General features: G+C 43.5%; 1 protein-coding gene across 2 annotated transcripts in view; it reads right to left on the bottom strand.

The window, feature by feature from the left end:
* MAP2K4 (mitogen-activated protein kinase kinase 4) overlaps positions 1 to 27,907 on the bottom strand; it is a 158,083-nt gene that overhangs the window by 2,914 nt on the left and 127,262 nt on the right. For both annotated transcript variants that reach the window (XM_030207980.1, XM_030207981.1), the window contains 3 exons: positions 7,472 to 7,549; positions 5,297 to 5,445; positions 968 to 1,013 (listed from right to left, as the gene is read on the bottom strand). In XM_030207980.1, coding sequence (XP_030063840.1) covers positions 968 to 1,013; positions 5,297 to 5,445; positions 7,472 to 7,549 — 273 coding nt within the window. The remainder of the gene's footprint in view (positions 1 to 967; positions 1,014 to 5,296; positions 5,446 to 7,471; positions 7,550 to 27,907) is intronic.

Genomic DNA, 27,907 nt, shown 5'->3' with positions numbered 1-27,907 from the left:
TACATAGATGCCGTTCGCAGCAGCCTGTGACAATGTGTACACTAACGATCTCCACTGAACACCTCATATGCCCGGAAGTCAGGCACTATAGCAGTGTGACAGCACGTCACAGCACACACCATCTCGAAGGCCTTTACTATGAGACAAAGGAAGGGCTGCCAGCTGGCTCAGGTCACACACAATAAGCTAAACCAATTCTAATTTTGCCTCACTGCACCTCTGGGTCCTGCGGTTAAGAAAAGCAGGACCGCATACGTAGATGCAATGGAGCACAATGAGAACCAGATCAACCCTATAAAGCAACTCAATGGGCTGATCCAAGGTCTAGAAAGGCAGGGTAAGAATTTTTCATTTATCCATATAACCCAAGAAATGTATTAAATGAGGATCATGAATTCTCTCGTTTTTCTGTAAACATGCTATCAAGAACAAACTAAGTGTCCTGTTTATTAAGGTGTGCTAAAAGTTTGTGCATGCTAACCGTGTAGATGCCCATAGAAATAGTATGGGCGTCTACAAGGTTAGCGCGCGTTAAAAACACTAACGCGCCTCTAGCACTGCTTAATAAACAGGGCTCAGAATCAGATTTCAGTTTTAGAAATATGTTCCTGAAATGACAGCTTCTTTGTTTTTTATTTTAAGCTGGAAGCAGTCAGTGGGAAAATAAAGTCATGAATCAAGCACTGTGCAACCCTAGAATCTGAATCTATGTAGAATCCTGCTCTGAAAAGCTCCACTACATAACATACACAAATGGATAGGACGATGACACAGGAAGTGCTGGTCCAAATGCACAAAAGAATTATAAACACTTTTTTTCTTTAACTAAACCACCGAACTTTAATAATTTCTTCCCCATAAATTCCTCCGAACTGGTAAATAAAAATTAATTCTAGTTTTATTTTATTTACCAGAAAACTGAGCTCCAAAGAGCTTGCTCAGACTTGTAGAAGCACTTCTGACTTACCAGAAGTTCTTTATACTTTGGCCTTTTTGATTCATCCTTTGTAAGGCTGAAATGTAAGAAAAGAGAGACATGTTTTTAGCAAAACAAATAAAACAAAAAAAAAAATATATATATATATAGATAGAGAGAGAGAGAGAGAGAGAGAGAGAGAGAGGGAGACACATGTATGGTGTCTAGATACCTCACTGTCCTCAGAAGGCACACACACATAAGAAACCTTGTCACTCTTACAAGAGTACACATATATGTGCCTTGACAGGGTACCACAAGAGCACTAAGTGCCAAATTACTTGTGCAGCCTCAGAAAGACATTGCACACACATGCACGGTGCTGAAACCTTAGTTAATCTGAAGGATTTATGCAACAAAAATTTCAAAAGTTATAGAAAAGTATGGATTGTGTTAATACAGGTTACCTATAACACTGCTTTTAAAACAAAATTATCAGGGTACTAAAGGGGGCGTGAAGTAGTCTGATATGGGTAAGCATGCAGCACAAAGAGGGGTGTACAAAGCATCGGGGGGGGGGGGGAGGGCAGGGTTCGTGTAGGGGAAGCTGGGGAGAAGGGGGAGGGGGGGTCAAAAGTGTTAATGAGATCCATGAAGCATTGTTATACTTGGCTATGGTCGTTATAGGAGAGTAGTGTCATAGAATATGAGGGGGGGAGGGAGCTACAGGTTAAATATAGTCAATCGATGGAGAACTGTTAGCTTTGTTACTGTTCAGACTATGTTGTTCTGGCTTAAAAGGTTGTATTTAAACTGCTTTTAATGTTCTATAAGGAAAAGGGGGGGAGTTAAAACACAAGCAGAGGGGGGGGGGGGGGGGGGGGGGGGGGGGGGGGGGGGGGGGGGGGGGGAGAAAATGTTTTAAAAGAAATTGATGACGGACTGTAATACATGGTTATAAGGCGTTCATGTTTGTTTCTAACCATATGCATATTCAGATTATTGGAAATTTTTCATTTGAACTGTCATCAATAAAAAATGTTGAAACATAAAACAAAATTATTATTGCAATTTTCTAAAGGTAAAGTACAAAAGGCAAATTAGCAAAACAATGTGGTTACATTTATATACATTGTCAGAATCAACTTAATGCAGAAGTCCAGATTAAAGTGTTCACAGAATCCCTTACAATTCTCCCATATATAACAAGGCTCCAGTTATCCCTTATAGTTGACCAGGCCCCAGCCAGCTGCTGCAGAGGCATAGCCAATGACTTGTCTTTCCCCTTGGCCAGTCCATACTTCAGTTAGAGTGCTCATTTTTTAAAAGTGGCAATTCCAGTCTGCTGGCTATTACGTAACCTTTGCCTTTCTCCAGCCCTCTGTAAACTCCACCAGTCTCTTTAACTTATGTTCTTTCCCCTCACTTTGCCTGCAAGGGCTCTAGCTCTTCTGGGATCAATTCAGTCCGCTCAGCACAGCCCAGTTCCCTATCTGGGCTGATCAATTCCACAAGGAATTAAAAGAAATCAGTTCCCAGAGCTCAACACTTAAAATATTCATCCACAAAATAATCAGTACAAAGGAAAAATCATCTTCCTCTCACTCACTCTTTGTGTCTTCTTGTGAGTAATTTTTAAAAGCCTTCCCAAACTTACTGCCACTCCCTCTCTGATCCTAGGGATTCTCTCTCCTACTGATTGGGATGTGCAGGCATCACTATTCCATTCTACATCTAAACTAACTAACCTGTTTTATTTTGTGTTATGTAAATAATTCTACTGACCTATCTACTTAATTTTTTACATAGTAATATGTTAAATTAGACCATACCTCTTACTCTGTTTATGATTATACCTTTTGCAACATAGTGTAAGCCACATTGAGCCTGCAAATAGGTGGGAAAATGTGGGGTACAAATGCAGCAAATAAAAAAAATAAAATAAAATATCTGCATTGACTCCATTAGTACTAACATTTTTTATATGATCTAGAGTGTTATAGACCCTACATTTTGGAGCTCCCTTCCTTTTCACCTTCGTCTCAAGCAATCATTGGACAGATCTAAATCCTACCTTAAAACATTCCTATTCAGATGGCTTTGGCAGCTAACCTATTTGGTTTCTGCTCCACTACCCACTATGAGCGCCACCAGGTAACAGGAGCAGATTTCATCCTTCAAACCTTCCCCCTGCCCCTTATTCCTCTGTCCTGTCAACCATTGTATTTCTTTTCCTTTCAACCTTTGCATGTGTTTTGTATGTGACCTGCCTTGAAAGGCCCCTCTACGACGGTATATCAAATCTAAATAAACTTGGAAAGTTGGCCTGCCAGAGGCCCTGCACAAGCTTGGTTCCTGCATAGAAAAATGTTTTTTTTTTTTTTTACATAAAATGCATATAAAAGTTTGCACAAAATCAGCAGGCAAACCTTAGACACTTTATTACTGCATTGGCCGTCTGTCAATAGTCTTGTAAACAGCTTTCTTGCAGTTTGTCTCTCTTTTACAGATCAGCAGATGGCAGCAAAGGGCTAATTTTAAGCAATGCAAACCCACCTTACTGTATTAATATACAGATATAGCCAAATTTTCAAGAGTTTGGCTAAAGCAATAGAAGAAATCACAGAAACATTAGCAATGGTAGTCTCTCAAAAGAAACCACCCTGAAACCAAGGCTTTTGCAACAAATTTGATGTTTGCCAGCGTTAGGTGTACAAACACAAAGGTACCAAAACGTTGACAAACAACACTGCGAAGTCTAATTCTTTATTGCATCAAACAGCTGAAGTTCAATTCTTTATTGCATCCAATGGCTCGACACAGGCCTGTGTTTCGGCTAAAGGCCTGCCTCAGGAGTCTCTGCAGGATGTGATGGACAAACAATATAAAAAATGTCCATGTATTATAATTTTATCAAACATTAACTGGCTTCAGCTTTTTGATGTCATCCTGTCTCCTGTTATCTAACCTCCATGGGTTAACTGTAGTCACACACCTCCTGCCTCCTCTCGCCTATGAGGAGGATGAGAAACAGGTTGAGATAGGGAAGGTTAGTAGTAAAAAGTGATAGTGGCTGGGACATATAAAATTGCTGGGAAGGGGTGGGAGAGGAACTGTAAGAAGGAATCCAGACCGAGAGAGGAGAAAAAGTTCTGAACAAGGATTGCGAGAAGGAAGATGTATTGAGATGAGGAACATGAAATACTGTACAAGGTACAAAATGGAGCTGTGAGAACCGAAGGGAATGCCAGGCAGCATTTCCTCCGTCTCTCTCTCTCTCTCTCTTCCCTGCCAGACTTTCCTCCGTATCTCTCTCTCTCTTCCCTGTCAGACAGAATTTCCTCCGTCTCTCTCTCTTCCCTGCCAGACAGAATTTCCTGTCTCTCTCTCTTCCCTGCCAGACAGAATTTCCTGTCTCTCTCGCTTCCCTGCCAGACAGAATTTCCTCTGTCTCTCTCTCCTCTGCCTCTCTTTCCTGCCAGGCAGCATGTCCTCTGTCTCTCTCTTCCCTGCCAGGCAGCATTTCCTCTGTCCCTCTCTCTCCCCCTGCCAACCAGCATTGCTCCATCTCTCTCTCTCTCTCCCCCCATCCACCATGGCCCCATCTTTCCCTCTCTTCCCCCATGTAGCATCACTCCATCGTTTTCTTTCCACTCATCACACTGTTTCTTTTCCATCACTTTCTTCTTTCCATCCAACATTACCCCCCATCTTTTTCCTCCCCCAATCCAGTATGACCCCCCCCCCCCTGGTTCCTATTCCAACCCACGACCTCCCTCCTGCAACATGCAGCCTGGTCCTGTCTCTCTTTCAGCTCTCCTACCCTCCCTGCATTGCCCCCCCCCTTTTTGCTGCCTTCCTGGGAGGCATCGTTATCAGTGGAAGCAGCAGTAAAACCAACAGGACGACATGCAGGATCATTTCCATGCGAGCACCACTGGTGAATCTAAAAAATGACATATTATGTATATATCTTTTTTAAATTTACATTTTGTCAGATTTGTTTTTATTTTTCTACTGATGATTTGCAGAAGTTAGTTTGTGCTTCAATGTTTTCTTTATTGGACTACTGTAATGTTTTATACGCATGGATTCAGTATATATTGTAGCCAGACTGATTGGTGATATTTTTACATTGGCTACCTGTTAGAGCTCAAATTAAAGGAGGCCAGCTGAGTGTCTCTCTTTGGAAATAAAATTCCTTTAACAGAAAACATGGTTCCACGACTCCTCAAACTTCAACTGGCCGTTCCAATTTTGGCATCTGTGCATTGCAGGCATCACTAAAAAGTCAGGTGAACTGAAAAGAGCAAATTCTAGGCTTGCACTTTAAAGTAGCATGATAGCAAGTTTTACGAGGTTAGATGTCTTAGCACTTACCACAGGTTGACAAAGTTAATGAAGCTTGGAGAAAACTCTCTTTCCTCCGAGTTGCTTAACTGGGGTGGGTCTCCCTTTACCACCTGTGTTAACTGATCAAATACACTGTTCCACTTTGGGTACGGGAATCGCCCTGTGGCCAGCTCATACTGAAAGAATATAAATAAACTGTTGTATTCTGCATATACCTACAAAAATAGATTTACATCTAGAATTTCAACAACATGCAACTGAGTATTCAATTATTTTATCATTATTTGGTGACAGACTGAAGGAGATAGGGTCAAAACCAAGAGACTCATGGTCACCTCCTCACGCCATCATTCACATGATCCAATTGCAGGAATATAAGAAACTGGGCTCCAAGTTATATCATTTCAAACCAAACAGAACATTTTTTTCAACAATGTACAAGTCAATGTTCCAATTTAATTTAATCCATAATCCTCCTTGAAGTAAAGCTAATGTGCACATGACTGTCTCTGATTTGAAAGCGGATTTTAAGTAACTGATGCATTCACCATTTTGTCTAGTTTCAGAAATATAAAATTTAGGGCACTAGGCTTTCACATAGTAAACTGGGGACCACCTGTCATTTTTCTTAAGAAAAAACAACAACAAAAAAGAATCTGGTCATAATATATTTGCTGATCTTTGGCTTTAAACTATATTTGCAGAAATGTATAGGGCAGCTGACAAAGATTTTTTTTTTTACTTTGCCTCTCATGAACACTGCTAAGCTGTGTGCATAATTCCATAATTTAAAAAGTTGTCTTATACATATTTTATGAAGAATTTTGTCTAACTTTTGAAAGTAACTTGTGGTAGTATTCTTTATTGGTGAGATATTCTTTCTATAGTGAAAAAAAAAGGAAGGACTCAGTTTGCTTTCAAAAATCCTGGGGCCCATTCACAAATGTTCATGTGCATAAAGGCTTGAATTAGCACAAGTCCAAAACTTGCTAGAAATATGACGTCCACGGCAGCCCCCTCCAACCGGAAGAGTTTCACAGCAAACTCAAAAAGTCTCACGGGAGGTCCCACGCGCGGGGCACGCCCACTGCGCATGCACGGCCGTCTTCCCACCCGTGCGCTCCCGCTCAGTTAAATGAAAGAGCAAAGAAATAAGAAAATAACAACTCCAAAGGGGAGGAGGGAGGGTTGGTGAGAACAATCAGCCTGCTGTCCTCGGAGAATACCTGCTACAGGTATGTATCTTTCGCTTTTTCCGAGGACAAGCAGGTTGCTTGTTCTCACATCTGGGCGACGTCCACGGCAGCCCCCTCCACACCATTTATGAGGATTTCAACTTAGGAATGGCTACACTGGGAAGAGGACTGCAGACAGGCCCAGAACCCAGCACGGCAAGGAAGCTCAGAGCTCATGAGGCAAGGAAGGGCTCTCTGGCCACTCGGGACATTGTGATGGCAGGCAGCCTAAGATGAAGTTTGCACCATCCAGCTACAAAAGTAGCGCCGCTTGCTTCTACTGGTCTTTATGCGACAGTGTTTTTAAATGGTTTTCTAAGCTGTTTTTAGCTAACTGATAAGCTATTCACTCATTCACTTTTCATTTAACAATTTCTCATTCCAACCAATGCTGGTATTTTCCCTCTCCACTTAATTTTTTTATTTCAAGTTGAAAGAAGATAAGAGATCCAACAAATTCACCTTTTTTTTTTAATCTGTTTCTGAAACACAAGGGTCAGTACCCATTCTTCTGTTTGCGTCATAACAACTACAATTGTCCTTGAAAATCTCCTCCAACATCCACTAGGAGGGTGGGGTCCCCAACCAGATTCTAGCTTCTGGTTAGTGAATCAAGACATCAACCAAGCTGGCCTGTAAGCTTTGGAAATGGTCATAATGTTAACATTTTGGGGGGACCAGAGTATCAGTAAGAATGCATTCATATGTCACATGATACTGGAGGTTGCCAAAACTGCCCTAACAGCTCTTTAAGAGGAAGGCTTTAAAAAAAGATCCTGTTATCTGTAGTGAATTCCAAAGCCGTTAAAAAAAAAAAAAAAAAAACAGCAGCATCACTTTTTATTGGCTCCGAACATGATTAAAACATAGTAACATAGTAAATGATAACAGATAAAGACCTGAACAGTCCATCCAGTCTGCACAACATGCAATTCCAACAAAGCAAGGAAATGAGATGTGAACTCACCAGCGTGATTCCCAAGCTCCAGACATCTGAACGCACATCATAACCTTGCCTGGATGCACTGGGGTCTATCCTTTCTGGCTGCAAGGAAAGGTAAAACCACTATTAGATATAATTAACTTGCAATATTTCCAACAAATACAAGCATACATATAATTAATTAGGTAAACCTGAAGATAGGCAAATTGAATCCTGATAACAGAAATAGCAATCATATAACAGAAATATGATAAATGTCAGCAGGGTACAAATGAACAGACAGCATGGAGGAACATTCATATAACATATGATGATCATGAGATCAGCACACCTATTACAGTGTGTCATTCATATTATATGAATCACACTTTAATAGGCAATACGTACTACAGCAGGGGTCCTCAAATCCAGTCCTTGAGGTCCACAACCCAGCCTGTTTTTTAGGATTTCCACCATGAATATGTCTGAGATCTGTTTGCATGCAACAGAAGTAGTGAATGCAAACAGATCTCATACACATTCACTGTGGAAATCCTGAAAACCAGCCTAGGATATGGATCTCGAGGATTGGATTTGAGGACTTTTGCACTGCAGAATTCAAACAGATATGATGCTCGTAATGTCAGTATGTAACATTTATTTATCAGATATATATCCCACATTATCTATAAAAATCTAAGCTGGTTACAATCTCACATCCACAAATTAAAATTCACAGACAAAACATTACATATAAATAACTAGTAAAAAAGGCCAGTTTCTGACACAAATGAAACGGGCGCTAGCAAGGTTTTCCTCGGAGTGTGTATGTTTGGAAGAGTGTATGTGAGAGTGACTGTTTGAGAGTCAGAGTGAAAGTGTGAGTGTGTGTGTGTGTGTGTGTGAGAGAGAGTGAGTCTGGGTGTGAGTGTGTTTGTGAGAGAGTGTGTGTGTGAGAATGAGAGTGTGTGCAAGTGTGTATGTGAGGCACAGTGTGAGAGAGAGTGTGTGTGTGTGGGCGAGAGAGAGAGTGTGTGTGTGAAACACAGATTCTCTGTGAGAGTGAGTGTATGAGACCAAGCGAGTGTGTGAGTGACTGTGTGGCACATAGAGAGTGAATGTGATACAGTGTGAGACAGAGTGTGTGAGAGTGAGAGTCAGAAAGACATTGTATATGAGAGAGAGAGTGTGAGCCCTGCCCTCCCAATCCATGCCCATCTGTCCCCTGCCCCCTCCATTCATCCTTTTCCAGCAATTCCCCTCTCTCCCTGAGCCCTGCCCTCCCATTCCATGCCCATCCATGCTCCTCTGTCACCTGCCCCCTCCATTCATCCCTATCCAGCAATTCCCCTCTCTCCCTGAGCCCTGCCCTGCAATCCATATCCATCCATGCCCATCTGTCCCCTCTATTCATCCCTATCCAGCAATTCCCCTCTCCCTGAGCCCTGCCCTCCCAATCCATGCCCATCCATGCTCCTCTGTCACCTGCCCCCTCCATTCATCCCTATCCAGCAATTCCCCTCTCTCCCTGAGCCCTGCCCTGCAATCCATATCCATCCATGCCCATCTGTCCCCTCCATTCATCCCTATCCAGCAATTCCCCTCTCTCCCTGAGCCCTGCCCTCCCAATTCATGCTGCTCTGTCCCCTGCCCCCTCCATTCATCCCTTTCCAGCAATTCCCCTCTCTCCCTGAGCCCTGCCCTCCCAATCCATGCTCCTCTGTCCCCTGCCGCCTCCATTCATCCTTTTCCAGCAAGTCCCCTCTCTCCCTTCCATGACCCCCCCTCGCATCCATGCTCCTCTCTCTCCCATGTCCCAGTCTGGCCCGCCCTCTTCTCCCCCCCCCTTCGCATCCATGCCCCCCCCCTTCGCATCCATGCTGTCGTTTCTCCCCTGCCCTCCCGCTCCCATTGTTCAACTTTACTGCCCACCCTCTTCTCTCCCCCCAACATCCTTTTTTTTTTTTCTTCTTTTTAAATTTACCTCCGTGGCGGTTCCGGCAGCGCAGCGTCAGGGAAGGAGGCGGCGCTCCCGACGTCTAGCCTTCCCTTCGCTGTGTTCCGCCTTCTTCTGACGTCATCCTTGACGTCAGAAGAAGGCGGAACACAGCGAAGGGAAGGCTAGAGACGTCAGGAGCGCTGCCTCCTTCCCTGAGGCTGCGCTGCCGGAATTGTTTGGGTTTTTTTCCGCCCTCGACATCATGACGTTTGACGCGAGGGCGGGGCAGAGACGGCTGGCTGGCTTCACACCACGAATCCATGAACCCTACAGGGAGTGTTTGAGTGGCTTCAGAACGTTGTCTTCAGAACGTTCACGGTGCGTTTTATTATATTAGATAGTAATGCTAGTTTAAAACTTCCTATCTTGCAACTCTTTAAATATTATGCTTTCCATAAAGTCCTGAATCTTATTAAGATGAAATTTTATCACATTAAAAAAAGGTTTGCTTGAATACACACAGACAAGATGAGTAGTACAAAGTGGTTGGGGTAAATAGATGGGTGGGTAAATTGATGAATGTATAGCTCAATAAGGGATGGGGACTAGTCATAGTTACAAGGTGCACAGCAAGCTAGTCTGGTTGCCAAATTTGTACTTATTTAGATTTTGCTCACACCTTTTTCAGCAGTAGCTCAAGGTGAGTTACATTCAGGTATTTCCCTGTCCCTGAAGGGCTCACAATCTAAGTCTGTACCTGAGGCAATGGAGGGTTAAGTGACTTGCCCAAGATCACAAAGAGCAGCAGTGGGATTTGAACCGGGCACCTCTGGATGTCAAGACCGGTGCTCTAGCCACTAGGCCATTCCTCCACAAATGAGTGGATAGTCAGCTGTCACATGATTTATGTTTATTCCAGAACTTGATAAACTGGCTGCCATTACACATGAATCATATTATATTGCCTGACCAATTTACTTCAATTCTTTGAAGGAGTAAACAAACATGTGGACAAAGGGGAGCTGGTTGATATTGTGTATCTGGATTTTCAAAAGGCGTTTGACAAGGTACCTCATGAAAGGCTACAGAGGAAATTGGAGGGTCATGGGATAGGAGGAAATGTCCTATTGTGGATTAAAAACCGGTTAAAGGATAGGAAACAGAGAGTGGGGTTAAATGGGCAGTATTCACAATGGAGAAGGGTAGTTAGTGGGGTTCCTCAGGGGTCTGTGCTAGGACCGCTGCTTTTTAATATATTTATAAATGATTTAGAGATGGGAGTAACTAGCGAGGTAATTAAATTTGCTGATGACACAAAGTTATTCAAAGTCGTTAACTCGCGACAGGATTGTGAAAAATTACAAGAGGACCTTACGAGACTGGGAGGTTAAATGGCAAATGACGCTTAATGTGAGCAAGTGCAAGCTGATGCATGTGGGAAAAAAGAACCCGAATTATAGCTACGTCATGCAAGGTTCCACGTTAGGAGTTACGGACCAAGAAAGGGATCTGGGTGTCGTCGTCGATAATACACTGAAACCTTCTGCTCAGTGTGCTGCTGCGGCTAGGAAAGCGAATAGAATGTTGGGTATTATTAGGAAAGGTATGGAAAACAGGTGTGAGGATGTTATAATGCCTTTGTATCGCTCCATGGTGCGACCGCACCTTGAGTATTGTGTTCAATTCTGGTCGCCGCATCTCAAGAAAGATTTAGTAGAATTGGAAAAGGTGCAGCGAAGGGCGACTAAAATGATAGCGGGGATGGGACGACTTCCCTATGAAGAAAGACTAAGGAGGCTAGGGCTATTCAGCTTGGAGAAGAGACGGCTGAGGGGAGACATGATAGAGGTATATAAAATAATGAGTGGAGTGGAACAGGTGGATGTGAAGCGTCTGTTCATGCTTTCCAAAAATACTAGGACTAGGGGGCATGCGATTAAACTACAGTGTAGTAAATTTAAAACAAATCGGAGAAAATTTTTCTTCACCCAACCTGTAATTAAACTCTGGAATTCATTGCTGGAAAATGTGGTGAAGGCGGTTAGCTTAGCAGAGTTTAAAAAGGGGTTGGACGGTTTCCTAAAGGACAAGTCCATAAACCGCTACTAAATGGACTTGGAAAAATCCAAAATTCCAGGAATAACATGTATAGAATGTTTGTACATTTGGGAAGCTTGCCAGGTGCCCTTGGCCTGGATTGGCCGCTGTCGTGGACAAGATGCTGGGCTCGATGGACCCTTGGTCTTTTCCCAGTATGGCATTACTTATAGGCTTAAGAGAAGAGCTAGGCTTTCACCTGCATCCTGAATTAGCTGTAGTCCTGTCAAGAGTGACCCCTTCTAGCAGTGAGCTCGAGTGTAGGGGCTATTCCCGAGAAAGACTGATGGCAAGTATCATATTATGTGACTTCTTTTGACAAGGATATGGATAGTGATGCTCCTTGAGAGGACATTAGAGGCTTCAAAGGCCTGTAGAGGGCTAACAATCTTTAGGTACTATGGTCTATTTTGTCTGGAGTAAGATGTAGTGGGGATAGCCAGTATCTGGACAAGTGTTATGGGGGCAAGATTATACAGAAATCTATGCAACAACATAAGCTTTGCCATACTGGGACAGACCGAAGATACATCATGCCATCACTGTTTCCAACACTGGCTAATCCAGGTCACAAGTACTTGGCAAGATCCCAAAAGACTAAAATAGATTTTATGCTGCTTATCCTAGAAATAAGTAGTGGATTTTCCCGTCCATCTTAATAATGGCTTATGAACCTTTCTTCTAGAAAATTATCCAAACCTTTTTTAAACCCTGCTACGTTAACTGTTTTACCACATTCTCTGGCAACAAATTCCAGAGTTCATTATACATTGAGTGAAGGAATATTTTATCTGGTTTGTTTTAAATTTACTACTTAGTAGCTTCATTGTGTGCCCCCAAGTCCTAGTATTTTTGGAAAGAATAAACAAGCGACTCATGTCTACTTGTTCCACTCAACCTCTATCATATCGCCCCCTCAGCTGCTTTAGCTTTTCCTCATAGGGAAGCCATCCAATCCCCTTTATCATTTCTGTTACCCTTCTCTGTACCTTTTCTATTTCTGCTATATCTTAAAAAAAAGATATAGCAGAATTAGAAAAGGTGTGGTGACCAGAATTGTACAAAGTATTGGAGATACAGTCACACCATGGAGCGAGAGAAAGGCATTATAACATTCTCATTTTTGTTTTCCATTCGTTTCCTAATAATTTCTAACATTCTATTTGGTTTCTTAGCCGCCACTGTACACTCAGCACAGGGTTTCAAACTAATATTTCTGAAACTATATCCTTTTCCTGGGCAGTGACTCCTAATGTGGAACCAAGCATCACGTAGCTATAGTTCGGGTTACTCTTTCCCACATGTATCACTTTGCACGTGCTCACATTAAATGTTAGCTGCCATTTAGAAGCCCAGTCTCGTAAGGTCCTCTTACAATTTTTCATAATCCTCTTGAGATTTAATGACTTTGAATAACTTTGTCATCAGCAAATGTAATTACCTCACTGGTTATTTCCCCCTCTAGATCATTTATAAATATGTTAAAAAGCAGTGTTCCCAGCAGACCACTGGGGAACCCCACTATCTACCCTTCTCCAGTGAAAATACTGACAAAAACTCTACTCTGTTTTCTTTTAACCAGCTCTTAATCCACAACAGGACATTACCTTCTATCCCATGACTTTCTAATTTCCTCAGGAGTCTTTCATGGCTGCCTTGCAGGCTACAAGTGATATAATCAACTTGAAGTACTAGTGGAAATGCAGGTGCTCACCTGGCTGGGTCTATCTGAAAGCCTATGCATGGACCATCGGAGGTTAGATGTTGGGTCAACAATTACATTAGTGCTGCTCATTACCATATTTAGATTATTAGAGAACCTTGTAATTAGGAATGGGAAATTTGGGAGTCTTGTATGCTCTTCTACCCAAGATGAAGTATAAAGGAAGATGACCAAAAGAAAAAAAAAACCTGTCTTACAAGGAAGATTTTCCCATATCCTCAATGAATTGTAAGCCACATTGAGCCTGCAAAAAGGTGGGATAATGTGGGATACAAATGCAATAAATAAAAATAAATAAATAAAAAGATAAATTGCAAACCGATCACACTCTTTTTTGCTGGCAACTAAGATCTTTAGCAGTACAGTCCATTTAGGCAGACTGGAAAGGCCAGATGATTGCTTTATGCTATTGTTTCCTTAAGTTACTATGTTATGTTGTGGCAAGGACAAACTGTATGAAACTATTAGTGAGAAGTTATATCTAGGAAAACTATTGGGGAAGATGCCATCAATGAAGCCTTCTCTGCAATATGTACACACAGAGAGCTCTATGATTTCATATCTGCCTTAAGAAGAATATCCTGGCCCAATAAAACAAGGGTTCTCAGACATCCCAAGTAGCAGGGTAAGAAATAACTATAGCTGTCTCTGATCACCAAGAGGCCATATGTTTAAGGAGCCATATGCCTAATTATACTCGCAAGACTACCGCCAACCAACTACTTACCCTCTTTTCTGCTATACCACATTTGGAAGCTTACGTCTGATGAATGCTGTGTCAATAACAAATATCCTACGATTCATCATCAGTGAACACCACCGAGATCTGGTTGGACAAAAGCTAGGGAGTCCTACTGACTGAAAATTCCCAATAGAATTCATCATTCAGCAACTACCACGACCAAGGAAGTGGGGTGGAAGGGTAGCAGTCCTGGTCTGAGAGAGATTGTGTAGCTGCCACACCCTACCTGTATGAGTCAGAATACCTCTGGATGAGGAGCCAATTTGGCTGCTCATGACATAATGCGCATCTCATCTGTGCAAAATATCTGGATCTGTTTACTGAGGCAACCCCTAGCTTTCCTATGTTAATGATCATAGGAGACTTTAAAATACATATTGAAATTCCAGACAAATCACTGCTGTTGGCCTTGATACAATGACAGTGCTAGGATTCACATAGGTGATCAGATCTCCAACTCAAGAAAAGAGACATAACAGGAAAAATAGTGTCTCTCTCAATGAAAGTTTAGCCAAGCAGATTTTCAAAACAGTAAATGATTAACTGAAACCCCAACAACAAAACCAACCTCCCTAGTCAGTATTGACTCGCAATGATTTTGGCACATACTTTCCCAGCAAAATCAAATGTTTCTATCAGGACCTAAGAGGGTATTACGGCTTGTAATGAAAAAATCCAACATTGTTCTCTATAATTCAAAAGGCAATCATTGTTACCATTCAGCCATGTCTGTTTGACACAATGATTGTTTCTCCAATACAGTTGATTTACAGAATGTCCATAACCTAACCACTGCATATCTGAGAAACAGTAAATAATTTATTCTGAATACATGGTTTGTGTTCAAACACATTTTTATCTGTCAGGATGATCTACCTACATATGCCAAATTGCAAGGACACATTATTAAATAGATAAGCACAGGAGTTCTATGTGAGGAACTCACCAATGACTTGTACAGGGCTATTATTGATTCCTCCATTCTGCTGGTTAGGCCCTCTCTATGCAGCTTAGGACCCCAAAGTGTCTGTACTTGGCCGTGCAGATCAGCATCTCACCTCCACCTCCCATCACATATTGCTCTTTGGATTTCTGCACCCCAAATGTATCGCTCTGCTTTTCTCCACATTAAAGATTAACTGACAAGAATTAGCCATGCTTCTAATTTTAGATCACTTCTTATGTCATCTATTCCCTCTGAGGTGCCCAATCATTCGGAAATCTATCTCTCATCTGAAAAAAGGCAAGCTTTTCCTTCTAACCAATTGACAATATTGCTCATTAAGATACTGAACTGAATCTGTCCCAGAACCAATTCCTAGTACACTCCACTAGTCATATTTTTTTTAAATATTTTATTTTTATGCTATTTCAAAATACATATCTCAAGTACATTATTTGATAAGAAATAAGCCGTATCATCCAATTATTATATTAACTAGCCTTTAAGCCCGTTAAAACGGGTGCGTATTGGAATGTTTTTTTTCCCAAGGCCCCCCTCCTGTTGCAGCTGCAAGGCCCCCTGCCATCCTCCTTCCCTGCCAGCTCCAAGGCCCCCTCTGTCCCTCCCTCCCAGCTCCAAGGCTCCAGTCCTCCCCCCTTCCCAGCTGCAAGGCCCCCTGCCCTCCCTCCCTCCCAGTTCCAAGGCCCTCCCCCCAGCTCCCAAGGCCCCCTTCCCTCCCTCCAGCCCAGTTCCAAGGCCCCCTGCTCTCCATCACAACTGTAAGGGGCCCCATTCCCTCACAACTGTAAGGGCCCCCCTGCCCTCCCTCCCAGCTCCAAGGCTCCAGTCCTCCCCCCTTCCCAGCTGCAAGGCCCCCCGCCCTCCCAGTTCCAAGGCCCCAGGCCCTCCCCCCAGCTCCCAAGGCCCCCTTCCCTCCCTCCCTCCCAGTTCCAAGGCCCTCCCCCCCAGCTCCCAAGGCCCCCTTCCCTCCCTCCCAGTTCCAAGGCCCCCTGCTCTCCCTCACAACTTTAAGGGCCCCCCTGCCCTCCCTCCCAGCTCCAAGGCTCCAGTCCTCCCCCCTTCCCAGCTGCAAGGCCCCCCGCCCTCCCTCCCAGTTCCAAGGCCCCAGGCCCTCCCCAGCTCCCAAGGCCCCCTTCCCTCCCTCCCTCCCAGTTCCAAGGCCCCCTGCTCTCCCTCACAACTGTAAGGGCCCCCCTGCCCTCCCTCCCAGCTCCAAGGCTCCAGTCCTCCCCCCTTCCCAGCTGCAAGGCCCCCTGCCCGCCCTCCCTCCCTCCCAGTTCCAAGGCCCCAGGCCCTCCCCCAGCTCCCAAGGCCCCCTTCCCTCCCTCCCTCCCTCCCAGTTCCAAGGCCCCAGGCCCTCCCCCCCAGCTCCCAAGGCCCCCGGCCCTCCCTCCCTCCCAGTTCCAAGGCCCCCTGCTCTCCCTCACAACTGTAAGGGCCCCCCTGCCCTCCCTCCCAGCTCCAAGGCTCCAGTCCTCCCCCCTTCCCAGCTGCAAGGCCCCCCACCCTCCCTCCCAGTTCCAAGGCCCCAGGCCCCCCCAGCTCCCAAGGCCCCCTTCCCTCCCTCCCAGTTCCAAGGCCCCCCCTGTGCCTTCTTCCCAGCCAGCTGGAAGGCCCCCTTCAGTCTAGCCCTCCCAGCTCCAAGGCCCCCCCCTCCTTCTGAGACCTCCCATGTCCCCTCCCCCCCCCAAGGCCCCCCCCCTCCTTCTGAGACCTCCCATGTCCCCTCCCCCCCCCAAGGTAGCCGCTACCGCCCCCCCCACCCCGGAGTCGCCACCACCCCCCCCTTCACCCGGCCCGGGCCCTCTCTTCATTATTCAACTCACAGCAGCGCCAAAACAGCAGCAAGCAGCAGCTCCCGTTGGCCTTCCTTCACTGCCTATGCCTCGCCTTCGTGTGACGTCACGTCGGCGAGGGCGGGGCACAGGCAGGGAAGGAAGGCCGACGGGAGCTGAAGCTGAGCTGCTTGCTGCTGTTTCGGCGCTGCTGTAAGTTGAATAACGAAGAGAGGGCCCGGGCCGGGTGAAGGGGGGGGGGGGGGTGGTGGCGACTCCGGGGGGGGGGGGGGGGGGGGGGCGGTAGCGGCTACCTTGGGGGGGGGGAGCGGTAGCGACGTCAGCGGTTCCCTCCCTCCCCTTCCGCGCAGTTTCCCTCTCTGTCCCGCCCCCCTCCCCCCGTCATCACGTCTTGACGCGGGGGCGGGACAGAGAGGGAAGTCTCTACTGCGCATTTGCAGGTGAGTCGGTCACTTGCCATTTATAGGTTTGATATGATAAGAAATAGGATATATTAGGCAATTATTATATTAAACAGAGAAGAAATTATCACATTACAATCTCTACCCCGTTTAAAGTCCTCAATATGTGGGGGACGGATACAGCAACAGGAGAAATAGAAAGAAAATAAATAAATATAATAAAACAAGAAGAACAGATACCCAGCAACAGGAAGGTCAAAGTTTAACAACATATTAAAGCAGTAATTATACAAATGACCTAATAGGACTAAGTCTCTGGGGGATCTTCTTCAAAAACTGTTATATTTTGCTACACAAGAGACAAGAACTGAGCTGGCTTGAAAAAAAATATACTTGTTATAATATATTGTACACTTACATGAAAATTTAAGAAGAGAACAGGCTCCTACTCTGCATGACCCATATTTGAAAACCTCAAAATAATTGCTTCCTGTGCCTGCTTAAGTACAATGTCAAAATATTATCCCCAACCACGTCCCCAGCAAACATAACTATTAATGATACAGATATTTATATATTAATAAGCAAACAACTATTTTCAGCCATAATCAGGAAATGTTCCAGACATTTAAAACTATGCTCTGTAAGATCTGTAACAGCTGAATGCTCAAAGCCTGAAGAGGGAGGGGTAGGAATATAATAAACTATAACTACAGGTTGAAGAGTATCCTTTGTCAAATTCAAAATGTCCAATATTTGACCTGCAGTAAATTGAGCTGACCTTGAAAAATGTATAAACCATAGATTTTTTTGGCCTGGATATATTCTTTAATGCCCCCAGCTTCTTATGATTAACCAAAATTATCTTTAATTAAAGCAGCTTCAGAGAACTCAAAGTTGGATGCGTTTAACTCCAAAGTGTCCAATCTTAACTTGATCTTGTAGCACAGATTCTGTTCCATTACTGTCCCAGAAAGAGTTCTTCTGCAATTTAATTGAATTTACCAGAAAGTATTTTCCCTAAATTGTCTATAGCGACCCACAGAGAATCAAGAGTCATAACATCAGGTTTTTCAAATGAAAGTAATGTTGAGATTTCAGGCAAAGAAACTGCTTTATGCTCACCAAGAGAATACAGAGATCTTATAACCAAGAGTAAATTAGAACCTGCTACAGCTTCGGTATCTTCCAGAGGAGTGATAAAACCCACAGCACACAAGTATTCCATTCAGTGTGCTCTTCTCCTCGTAACTGCCCCAGATACCAACATGCAGGGCTGTGGGGGAAGCCTGTGCCCCTCTGGGGACAGAGCGATAATTTAAGCCTGGGAGGATGCCGATTCTCTCATTGTGGTTGTTCTTCCCTATAGCTGCCAGGCCGAGGCAGTGGCGTAGCCAAGGGTGGGCCTAGGTGGGCCCAGGCCCACCCAGTAGCAGCACACTTATGATGTGGCTGGCAGAGATTCCCAAGTCCCACCAGCTGAAAACTCCCAACAACTGTTCCTCCTGCATACCTTGTAAATAGCAGATCTTCGTCTGCAGCAAGCAGTGACTGATACATATTGCTCGCACTGCCCCCACAGCCTTCCTTCTGACGTACTCCCGCCAATGCGGAAACAGGAAGTTGCATCACTGGTAAGGCTGTGGGAACAACATGAGCAGTGTACATTAATTGCTGCTCGCCGCTGGTGAAAATCTGCTATTTAAAAGATGTGAGAGAGTGGGGATGTTTGAGAGACCATATGGCATGCAGGAGAGACCAAATCACCTGTGGAATGGGGCGGGGTTCTTCTGCCCACCAATCTTGGGCCCAGGCCCACCCAAAATTGGGTGTCTGGCTACGCCCCTGGGACGAGGGAGATGTTAAGGTGGAGTTCTGGTACACAAGGCATATTTTCAAAGCACTTAGCCTTCCAAAGTTCCATAGAAACCTATGGAACTTTGGATGGCTAAGTGCTTTGAAAATATGCCTCATAGCCTTCCATTGGACCAACTACCTCTGTATCAGGGGCATAGCTTTTCTTCCCCATAATAAAAAAAAAAAAAGGAAAATCTGTCAAAGATAACATCGCCAAACTCCTTCATCCTTCCTAGCTGGTGCCATCTTGCTTTGCCCCCTATCTACTATAATAAAACTCACCCTCAAAGTTCTGAAGACAATGTTCTGAAGTCACTCAGTCACTCCCTGAAGGGTTCTTGGATTCATGGTGATGAAGCCACAACACTGACCATGTCTCTCTGCCCCGCCCTCGCATGACGGACCAATCAGAAAAAACACCCTCAACATTCTGAAACACAAAGGACCATCACAACACCGTTCCCAGGCAACACTAGGCAACGTAAGACGGACCAATCAGAGGAAACTACGTGACAATAAGGGAGGAGCATTCCCCAGCAGAATGGCTCATTATCTGGGATCGCTTGACATGGAGTCAGAGGAGCCGGAAAACAACGTGCCCGTCGCCATCTGGGACGTGGGCGAACAGGACAAGCTGCGGCCCAGCTGGAAGGATTACCCGCGACCCAGCCAGCAGCAAACAGCGACCAAGGAAGGGGGAGGAGTAGGGAAATACGCGGAGCGTGTTTCCCTACTCCTTCCCTGCCTAGGAATCGCTGGAGACTGGCTGCCAAACTAACGAAACAACCGCACACCGACGCACCACCTCCATCATTCAAAAGGCATCCACTCTTTCTTCAACAGAAATGCAAACTAATAATACAAAATAAAGAATACCCGTTTTCTCACGCAGCTACAGGTAACTCCCCACCCCCTTCCTCTTCCCCTTTTGCCAAAGCAGCCGTGCCCAACCATCCCCAGCCTCAGGCAAGCCGTCTCCCACCTCGGGGATTCCCCGAGCACCCGGAAAAAGTTGGCGCAGCTTCCCGCAACGCATGTTCCAGCATTCCCCTGCAGCCGGCCTGAAATGGACCGAACATACTGGATCACCACCCGATGGCCCGAGACCGTGCTCCTCTCCCTTCTGCCAACTTAAAATAACCATCCCCGTCCTCAGGCAAGCCGTCTCCCCAGGATGCCCAGAACCCCAGCCTAATGGAAAAAGACGGCGCTGCTTCCCACAGCACATTTCTCTTCCAGTGTTCCCCTACAGCAGCCCTGAAACGGCCAAAAAATACCGACAGACCAAGAACGTGCTCCTCTACCTTCCGCCCATCTAAAAAAACACCGCTGCCTCAGCACAACACACAAAAAAAAAACGGAAAAAACAATCCACCACTCTGCAAAGGCTGACCCCCCCCCCCCACAACTACATTTACATTTCACCAACAGAAAGACCCCCCTCCACAAACCTCCTTGACAGACAAATCCACACACACACAATACAACAGACACACACCCTCAAAGCCACACACCAATCCATCCCACTTTGCCAGCATAGCACAGCACATCCCCCAACCCCCCAAGCAAAAAAACAAAACAAACAAAAAAAAAAAGACACACATCAACAACCTGCACACACACCCCACCCTCACACACACACACAAATAACTCTGTGACACATAAACACACACAAAAAAAACCCCACATGCTAGCGCCCGTTTCATTGGTTTCAGAAACGGGCCTTTTTTACTAGTTCATATATATTTCTTCTGAGTGTATTCTATTTTCCACCACCCTCTGACATCTGTCAGTCTACCAATTTCTCATCCAGTTCATTACCCTGATCCCAACCTTAGGCTGCTCACTTTCCATAAGGAACAGTATGAATGACTTTGCTGAAATCTAGGCAGATCACATCTCTGGTATTATCCCTAGTGGGTTCCGACACCATTTTACCAAGTAAAACTCTTTGTAAGGCACCCATGGTCTCCTTACTTCTTTCCAGTTTGCACGTGGGGTGTTCCAATCCATGTCTGATAAATTGAAGTTTCCCACTATTATCATCTTTCCCTTTATGTCCACATATTCAATATCATTGCCCAATTCTTCTATTTGAGTCAGAAGTCTGTGCACTAAACCAGTATTGATGGAAGTACCATTTCCTCTTTCCAAGAGGATCCACGGTTCTTCCTCTTGTCTCTAATACCATTTGCACAGTCTTTCACGCTAGCTTCTACAGGCCCTCCAAATACTTCATACCTATCTCCACCCACCACTTTTTTTTCATTCCCTTCCGCCATCCCTAAAGGCTCTTTCTTCACACCCACTCACTTTTGACCCCATTTCTTTCTTCTTGTTCCTGCTCTTCAGACTCTTTTCCTTTCCCATTCCCTTCTTCCATTTTCCCCTTTGTCCTGTGAAAAACCAACTGTTTGTAGAGTATGCAGGATGTATTAATGAAGCCGAGTATTAAATATTTTCTCCCACATTTGCTCTTTGAGAAAGGAGCTTGGTATATAGGGCCCTGTGTATTCGTCTCAGTGGAGGGACAATAAAATCAGAATGGACTGGGAGATTTTAGGGCGAGACTGGATTTCTTTTTGAGTTTCTATATGCTGTATTTAAATAAGTCATTATGAAGTATTCTTACCAAGGCAATATTTAGTAGAGTATTTTGGATGGAGGTTATAAGTACCGTCAAAAAATATCACAATAGTTTAAAAAATATATTTTATTAAATAATAGTTCAAAACACACTTTCTCCCTTTGTACTTGCATCTTTCCTACTACAGACACATCCATCTTCTCACCCTTTCCATTTCTCCTTCCACATGTGGTTTCCACTTCTTTCTCTCACTCTCTCTGGATGCTCTTCACCCTTCTCACCCTCTCCCTTCCAGATACACTTCACTAGTTTTTACCATCTCCATCATGATAATATCACCCCTTTCTTACACCCCCTCCCTTGAAAAAAGGATCTTTCTTATTAATTCTCTTCCTTCCTCTGTATGCTATTTTCCTCTTCTCATCCTGGTATGTTCTGCCCAAGCTCTTGCCCCTGCTTTCTTTCCTTGCTTCTACACCCTCCCCTTTCTCAAAGGATGAGCAGGCCACCTTGAGATTACCCACAATTGATCTCCCTCCTGCTACACATCCACCTGCTACACATCCACATTAGCTGGCATTAGGAGACATGTTTAATCTGATGTCACCTCCTACTGCCATGAGACCACGTTTATGAAATTTGGCCCCAAGGCAGCAGCAGAAGATGCCTCCTGCTATTGCCTGTAGGGATGCTATGCTATCAGAGACTTATCACTCACCAACTCTCTCAATCAAGATTCAAGGTGAGTTACATCTGTTAAGTAAGAAACTGATACAATCACCAAGGAATTAACACAAAATACAGATACCCCACAACCTAGAGCTTTTCGAAATAAGTTACTAATCATTGAACACTGCTCTGAAGGAAGCCCTAAAGGAAGATTAAACCAATGATGAACAGCTAAGAAAAAGAGTGAGAAAAAACAGCTTTAAGCCATATACCTTTAGTTGATGGAAACACTAAAATCAAATAATTACAACTCGGAGTTTGTCCTGAATTTTAACAAACTTACCGAGATCCACCTTCAGGGCTATTACTATCCAAAAGCTTTAATACAAAACAAAGCATCTTGAAAATAATTTGAGCCTGAACAGTGTAAAGCACTCAAAAGAGTTACATGATCCAATTGTATTTTCCAAAATATTAGCCTAGCTGCTGAATTTTGGATCAGTTGCCTAGAAGACAGATCCAAATATAATGAACTTCCATAATCTAACAGAAATAAGATAGTTAATTGCACAATACCCCTGAAGTGATCTTGTAAAAAATAAGAGGGGGAGGGCGATTGTGTGGGTAATCCCCAGTGGCCTATTCCAGCTGAGGAGACAGGAAGGGAAGAGAAACAAGGGAGATAAGGAGGGAGGGAGTTAAGGGAAAGATACTTGATGCCTCACTGCCACATGAAACATGGGACAGCCAACCCCTAATCTCAGGCCCAGGCACTGTTTACTTCTGGAGAAAGGAAACAAAATTAAGACCTCCCCCTCCCCTTTTTTTTGTTATATATGTATCTAGCCAGAAAAGGGTAACATATCAAGGCAACAGAGGTAAGAATAAGTAGTAGAAAAAATCTAAAAGCATCACAGCCAAGCAATGGAATATTAATTTAAGTTGCCAGAAATAACTTAGAAGTTTGGACATCTGGATTTTGCAGTTGAAACGTCACTAATAAATATTCTATTCCCTCTATTTGGCCCACACACCCCAGAATAAAACCAAGCTCTTAAAAAAAAAATTATGATCGGAATCAAGATGGCGTCAGTAGCAGTTGTGGTTCCCGGAGCTCCTGAGATTTAACGCCGACGCTGACAGAGAAATTCTATCCCCGACTTTTTAGATGGGGAAAAGAAAGGGAAAGACGCAGGCTCCTACCTCCAGGGCTCCAGCGCCATCCCTAGCTTCTCGTCAGACGACGCTGGAAACCTTTGGAATCGGGAGCCATGGCGAGCAGGACCTTACTTCGACGGCCTCGCCCCATTCGGGGATAGAGCGCAGCATTGAAGGCGCCACGTTGAGCCCTCCTTCTCTCACCGCTCCTCCACAACCCGGAAGCGAAGCTGAACCGATGCAGCCACAACAGCTAAAAATGCTGATTGTGGAAGGAGGACCATCGTGTACTTCTACTCCAGGGAAGGAGATAATATCTCAGGGAGAAACGCTGGTCGGGCTCCTTGCTTCTCATGGAGTCGCCCCGGAGAAAGGTGGAGGAATGATAAGACCTACCCAGGTGACTATGAATACGTTATGGGAGGCAATCCAGCAGGTAAATAACACTTTGCTTCAAATAAATATTTCTATAAAGGGCGAAATTGTAGAACAAACAATCTACTCAGAACCTATCTACAAAAGCTCAGGAACAAAACGAAAAGATTTTAAAGATGGAAACTGAGATTAAACAATTACAGGATTTAACTATGACACTGGTTAAAGATAAAGAGATTCAGGAAAGAAGGATGGAGCATTTGGAGAACTGTGGAAGAAGAAATAACTTGCGGTTGTTGAATTTTCCCAAATCCCCTTTAATTTCATCTATGGACATGCTTAGAAAATACTTCAGTGATATACTAGGGATTCCTGTAGAGGGTTATCCCCCTATAACAAGGGCCCAGTATATCTCTGGAGTAGTGAGAACTTCAAAAGAACAGCCTCAGGTTACTCCAAATTTAAATTTGACTGAATTTCTTGAAAACTCGTTGGATGTGGTCACAGAGAGAACAACTTTAATAGTGACATTTGCTCTTGAACTTGATAGAAATAATATTCTCAGACTGTACTTTTGTCATTTAAAAGATTGTTTCTTGGGACAAAAAATTCAGATTTTCCCCGATATGGCAAGGAGCACACAAAAAAGGAGAAAGGAATTTCTATTGTACAAATCTAGGACAATTAATTTAGGAGCTACTTTTTTGTTGAAGTTCCCTTGTAAATGCCATGTTACTTTCGAAACAGTTAATTACATATTTTTTACTCCCTCGAAACTATTGGAATTTCTTGTATTAAAGGAAGGTGTTAAACCTCCTGAAGATTTGCCTCCCTGATTAAGAATGCTGAAACGTCGGCTGTAATATCCTGTTCTGCTCAACCGCTTTGTATTTTGTTAACAACTATGTTTAAGTTGTATTTTCATTTTTATTTTTCCTAGTATCTTGACTCACTAATTGTGGACAAATTTAAAATAGTTTTCCTTTTTATTTTCTTAGGAATGGCTGTAAGCAGTTATTTCTTTGTGTTGTATTTTCTGATATTGCCATTTATGTCTATTGAAGTAAATGAAAAAAAAAATTAATAAAGAAGAAATTATAAAAAAAAAAAAATTATGATCACTCCTCCCCTTTTACCATGAGATCTAGTCCTAGACTAATAACCACACTGTCTGGAATAACCGGGGGCAGAGAAATCTTGTTCCTTTATAAGCCAGGTTTTAGTTATACAAAGACCGAAGGTTAAAAGATAAACTAAGTCTTGTAATAATGGACTGTTTCTTCATGTTAGACTGTGCTTTCAATAAAGTAACATAACAAACTGTTTCCTGAAAAGATGCCTAAGATTAAACCAGTGTGGGTTCTAGTGACATAGTAACAAATTATATTAATAACCAGTTCCTTATGCAAAGTAAAGACCTTCTACAACCTCAAAACACAAATAATCTTACCTGCTCCCCATTTTCAGTCCCTCAATATCTCATCATAAAAACAATAAAATAAATATAATACTTGTGAGCTGTCATCAGGCTTCCTGTCATCAGTAACTAAAAAGAAATAAACCAGAACACACACAAAAATGTAAGGGCTCACCAGAAAAAGAAAATCACCGTCTTAGTGCCTTAAGGGAGAACTGAAGCCTCAATGTAGCCCCTGATATCACCAAACCAAAAGTAATTGCATGTATATATATGCATATATAATTTAAAAAAATTTGATCAACCTCTCTCTTGAAACAGGAGACGTTCTAAGAGACTGGAGAACAGCAGTGAGTTTGCTGGACAGACTATTTGTAAACATGACTTTTCAAGTTGTTCCTTTACCTCCCTTTCTCTTGTTTCCTATTTGTTTCACCATAGCAATTGTACCAAATATCCCACTGTTTATTTGACAAGTTGTCTTGCTCTCCTCAATTCACAGTCTTCTTCATTTATATCTGGTATCTTTATTGCATTTCAGTTTTCTGCTGCTTCAGTGTTCCCAACTGCGAATACAACCGTCTCATCTCTCCAGATTATCAGTGGGTTTTTAATCACATTTCTTAAAGAATCTAGTTTAAAGTTTTTCTCCTTAGGTTCACAAGTCCATATGAAAAGAAACTGCTATGAAACCACTGATCTTTTTAGTACCTGCCCTCTGGACTCACTTAATTTGGTCTATATTCCTTTGAAGGTGCAAACTCCAGAATAATATACAGTACTTGAAAATAAGGATCCTTAGAGACTTCTACAGAGTCATTATCACCATCTTTTTCTGCTGGTCTATCCTATGCATCCAAGTATCCTTATGGCTACCTGTTATCTTAAGATCATCTGATATAAAATCTTGCTCTTGTTTCATGCATAGATTCTAACTCTATAAAAGGGGTTCTCAATCCAGTCCTTGGGACACACCCAACCCAATGAGGTTTTCAGGATAACCAAAATGATTATGCATGAGATAGATTTGCATACAATGGAGGTACTGCATTCAAATTTATCTCATGTATATACATTGTAGACTGGCTTGGTGTGTCCCAAGGACTGGGTTGAGAATCCCTGCTCTATAATATACTACACCCTTGGGTTTTTTGCCACTGAAATGTGTAATCCTGATGGTTAGTATTAAGTCTTGATTGTCAAACGTTATACTACTTACCAGACTTTGTTGGATCACTCCTCGCATTTTTCCACACCTTCCATAGTGTCTACACCTTCTATAGTGTCTACCCTGTTGAAGATTTTGGTGTAATTTGCAATATACAAAATATTCAAAAGAATAAGACCATAGACCAATCTCTGTGGTACACCACTACTAATGACTCTTTCCTCAGGGTGAATTCCATTTACCACACCTTTCTTTCATCTCCCACTTAACTAGTTTTGAACAGTCAGTCGCATTAAGGCCCGTATAAAGATGCTCATAAGTCTCTTACATGGTACAATGTCAAAGGCTTCACTGAAATCCAACTGCACTGTCCTCTAGATCCAGCTTTCTTGTAACCCATTCAAAAAGAAACTGATCAAATTCATCTGACCAGATCTACCTCACCTTCTATAATACACTGATGAAAACTTTCAGAGGGGTAAATGTGTTAGCATGGAGTAGGAAAAAAAAGCTGACGGCACCTTACAGACTAGCCAATTTATTGAGGCAGAAGCTTTCGAGATGAAAAACACACACATCTCCTCAAAATTTCCGTCTCAATAAATTGGTTGGTCTATAAGATGCTACCAGCTTTTGTAACTTTTATAATGCCTAGGATTCCAGAAACTGTACTATCCTCTATTTTAGTTCTGATTTTATTAATTTACTCACCACTGAGGTCAGACTAACTGGCTTGTAGTTCCCAATCTCCTCCTTAATTCCATTCATGTGAAGAGGAACCACATCTGCCTGTCTCTAGTCCTCCAGAACCACTCCTGGCTGTAAAAAAGCGTTCAAAAGGTTGGACATTGGAGCTGCCAGAATTTTCTCAAGTTCCCTTAATACCAATGGATGCATCTTATTCAGTCCCACTGCTGTATCTGTTTTTAGTTTAGCTAGATCCTTATGAACACTGTCTTCTTTACTCCTATTTGTGACAGTTTTCTATTGTCCTATTCTCTTCTCTTCCTTATTAAACACTGAACAGAAACAGCAAAATTACTTACCTGTAGCAGGTGCTCTCTGAGGACAGCAGACATGTAGTCACACATATGGCTGACATCATTCACAGACCCTGATGTGGATGCTGCCATACAGCGCTCTCACTTTAAAACTTTGAGGTACTGCCCTCACCACACATGCGCAGGTGCCTTCCCGTCCAATGCTTGAACTTGAAACCAGCAGTATAAGACTAAAGCTGACAACTCCAAGGGGAGACGGGAGGGATGTGAGAATATATGCCTGCAGTCCTCTGAGAACACCTGCTTACAGGTAAGTAACTTTGCTTTCTTCGAGGACAAGCAGGCATGATATTCTCACCATGCGGGACTCGTTAACTGTCAGGCTCACAAATATAATAAATCATCTCGGGAGCTAAGGAGAAAATGGGCCTGGCAGAAAAAAGGGGCCAGAGGGCAGAGTTGACATTCAAGTAGTACAAAGATTTTGCAGGACTGCTTGTCTAAACCAGCTTTCCCACCTAGAATGCTGCTCCAGACAGCAGTGAGCAGTGAAGGTATGGAAGACCATGCTGTCACCTTGAAAATTT

Source organism: Microcaecilia unicolor, chromosome 6 (genome assembly GCF_901765095.1).
Source record: "Microcaecilia unicolor chromosome 6, aMicUni1.1, whole genome shotgun sequence".
Classification (NCBI taxonomy): Eukaryota; Metazoa; Chordata; class Amphibia; order Gymnophiona; family Siphonopidae; genus Microcaecilia; species Microcaecilia unicolor.
Note: the sequence above shows the minus strand (reverse complement) of the source record. Positions and strands in the feature narration are given on the sequence as shown.